The following is a 3,075-nucleotide window of genomic DNA, read 5'->3' on the forward strand; positions in this document are numbered from 1 at the left end:
CCCCCAAACCCGAGGAGATGCCACCAGGCTGTTCTCAGGTGGGGATGAGGAAAGGGTGGTGGCACCTCCCTGAGTGCGGCCTCTGGGACCCTTGGGGCCCACAGGGCTCCTGCTCAAAACCGCAGGACAGGGAGGCGGTGCCACCCCGGAGACTGGGCTTGCTGGGATCGTCTGGAGAGCAGGGCCGGGGGTGGGCCCTGAGCGAGGGTCCCTGGACAGGGGTGGGTGAGAGGAGACACTTACTGCTTTCCTTCTGTTGCCGGGATAAGAACATACTTGTCAAGATACATTCTCACTAGGCGCTCCCGCTCCTCCGGCCCGGGCAGGTCGAAGTGAACCATGACATCGATGCGGTCATGGATGTCCCGATGTAACTGCTCGGGGTGGCGGCTGGTCAGGACCAGCATGAATCTGCGGAGCAGGGATGGGGAAGGAAATGCTGGGGCTGCCGGCCAAGCTGCCCCGAGGGGAACACAGGCTCCTTAGTCCCCCCAGGGGGACTTTCCGGGAGAATCTAAAGCGGCAGCTTGTGAGCACAGGAAACACCGGGAGGACGCGGCACAGCCTTGGTCACCGCCTGCCCCACCACGCCCAGCTGTCCCCCCGCCCGGCTACCGGAGCCTCTGTTCTCATCCCGTGTGGCGCTTCCCTGCTGACACTCGCCCAGCGTGATAGGCAGTGCCTGGACCACCACTCCTCCTGCTGCCTGAGCCCTGCCGTGCTGGGAGCAGGGATGCCGCACCCAGAGTCCATGTCAAGAGTGGCCACGCCAGCCAGGAGCAGGACCTCGGGGGCTCGGGTGCAGCGGAGGCTCAGCAGGGCCTCAGCCCTGCCTCTCTGGGAAGGACCTGAGCCAGGGCTCCAGGGAGCGTCTACCGGCAGCAGCTGAGCCAGGGAGCCCAACACGCCTGAGGAGTCGGCCATGGCCGCCTGGCAGGACTTGATCCTCCGTGTGACACGTGACCGGGGCTGGAGGGGCCCAGGAGACCAAGAAAACTCAAACTTAGGGGATTTGGGAGGGGTTAGGGAGCCTGGCCATGGGGCCATCCACCTACTGGGGACGTCTGGGCAGCAGCTCACGGAGGACGCACAATGTGGGGAGGGCCCCTAGCCTGGAGGGTGCACCCCTGTCCAGCATCTGGGCGGGGGGCCAAGGCCCCAGGCTCCGCCCAAACACACAGGACCTGCTCGTACCCAGCTCCCCATGGGAGCAAACGTGTCTCCATCTCCCACCCCAGAACACCCACAACCTCCAAGGGAGGCCCCAGCAGAGCCTCAGGCGATCAGACCACCTCCCTTGCCGGCACAGGACCGCGGAAACCCAGGGGCAGAGGGACCTGCAAGCTGGGGCGGCATCGCACAGGGCCCTGAGGACAGGACTGACCCCGGCTCTGCCCAGGAGGCCCCTGCATGTTCCTCAGTGACGCCCCATGCTGTCCCGAGCTGGGCCGTTCCCAGGGGACATCCGAGGTGGGCATGTTGAGGCCACGGGTACTGCCCAGCACTGTGATCCAGGGCCCCTGAGGTCCCTCGGTGGGAACCAAGGGCGACGGCTGCACAGCCCTACCCGGGGGCCCAGGACCCGAGAGGCCCCCTCACTTGTTGCTGCGCTCCTTCGTGTGGTTTAGGAAGGCGTTCTGGGCGACTCTGAGATAGTAATTGCTCATCTCCTCCTGCGGAGAGAAGGTTCCAGCCTTAGGCACCAGGAGCAAAGCCTTGTAAACAGCCACAGCAAAAGCTCCCACAGGCCTCCCTCCTGCAGGGAGCAGGGACGTGGCCACACTTTCAGGGATCTAAACTCAAAAGCCTGACCAGGGCCAGGGACGGTGGCTCATGCATGTACCGTAATGTTTTGGGAGGCCGAGGTGGGCAGATCACCTGAGGTAGGGAGTTTGAGAACATCCTGGCCAACATGGTGAGACCCCGTCTAAACTAAAAATACAAAAATCAGCCAGGCGCGGTGGCACAACTGTGGTCCCAGCTACGTGGGAGGCTGAAGCAGGATAATCACTTCAACCTGAGAGGCAAAGGTTGCAGCGAGCCGAAATCGCACCGATGCACTCCAGCATGGGCGACAGAGTGTGACTCTGTATCAAAAACAAAAACAAAAACAAAAACAAAAAAACCCCTGACTGGGCATGAGGGCTCACGTCTGTAATCCCAGAACTTCACAAGGTCAAGGCGGGAGCATCTCTGATAGCTCAGAAGTTTGAGCCCAGCCTGGGTAACGAGGGAGTAAGTCCATGTCTACTAACATTACAAAAAAACAGCCGGGGGCGATGGCTCACGCCTATAATCCCAGCACTTTGGGAGGCCGAGGTGGCCGGATCACAATGTCAGGAGATCGAGGCCATCCTGGCTAACACTATGAAACCCCGTCTCTACTAATAAATACAAAACAAAATTAGCCGGGCGTGGTGGTGGGCGCCTGTAGTCCCAGCTACTTGGGAGGCTGAGGCAGGAGAATGCCATGAAACCGGGAGGCGGAGCTTGCAGTGAGCTGAGATTCCGCCGCTGTACTTTAGCCTGGGCGACAGAGCGAGGCTCCGTCTCAAAAAAAAAAAAAAAAAAAAATTAGCCGGGACCAGGCACAGTGGCTCACGCCTGTAATCCCAGCAGTCTGGGAGGCTGAGGTGGGCGGGTCACCTGAGGTCAGGAGTTTAGGACTAGCCTGACTGACATGGAGAAATCCCTTGTCTACTAAAAAAAAATACAAAATGAGCCGGGCGTGGTGGTACATGACTGTAATCCCAGCTACTTGGGAGGCTGAGGCAGGAGAATTGCTTGAACCCAGGGGGAGGAGGTTGCAGTGAGCCAAGATTGTACCACCGCACTCCAGCCTGGGCAACAAGAGCAAAACTCCATCTCAAAAAAAAAAAATTAGCCGGGCATGGCACTGTGCCCCTGCAGTCCTGGCTACGCAGGCGGCTGAGGCAAGAGGACGGCTTGAGCTTGAAAGGTCGAGGCAAACAGTGAGCTGTGATCGCGCCACTGCACTCCAGCCTGGGCGACAGAGACCCTGTCTTAACATAAGAACTGTATGGCTGGGCGTGGTGGATCACGCATGTAATCCCA

At 60.1% G+C, this 3,075-nt stretch overlaps 1 protein-coding gene across 1 annotated transcript in view; it reads right to left on the reverse strand.

Moving 5' to 3' along the window:
• The window catches only part of LOC105544684 (ATPase family AAA domain-containing protein 3C-like), a 25,174-nt gene that overhangs the window by 8,423 nt on the left and 13,676 nt on the right, over positions 1-3,075 (reverse strand). Inside the window, 2 exon segments of the mRNA XM_011987258.1 lie at positions 244-411; positions 1,600-1,673. Coding sequence (XP_011842648.1) covers positions 244-411; positions 1,600-1,673 — 242 coding nt within the window.

The sequence above is a fragment of the Mandrillus leucophaeus genome, unplaced genomic scaffold (genome assembly GCF_000951045.1).
Source record: "Mandrillus leucophaeus isolate KB7577 unplaced genomic scaffold, Mleu.le_1.0 Scaffold305, whole genome shotgun sequence".
Lineage (NCBI taxonomy): Eukaryota > Metazoa > Chordata > Mammalia > Primates > Cercopithecidae > Mandrillus > Mandrillus leucophaeus.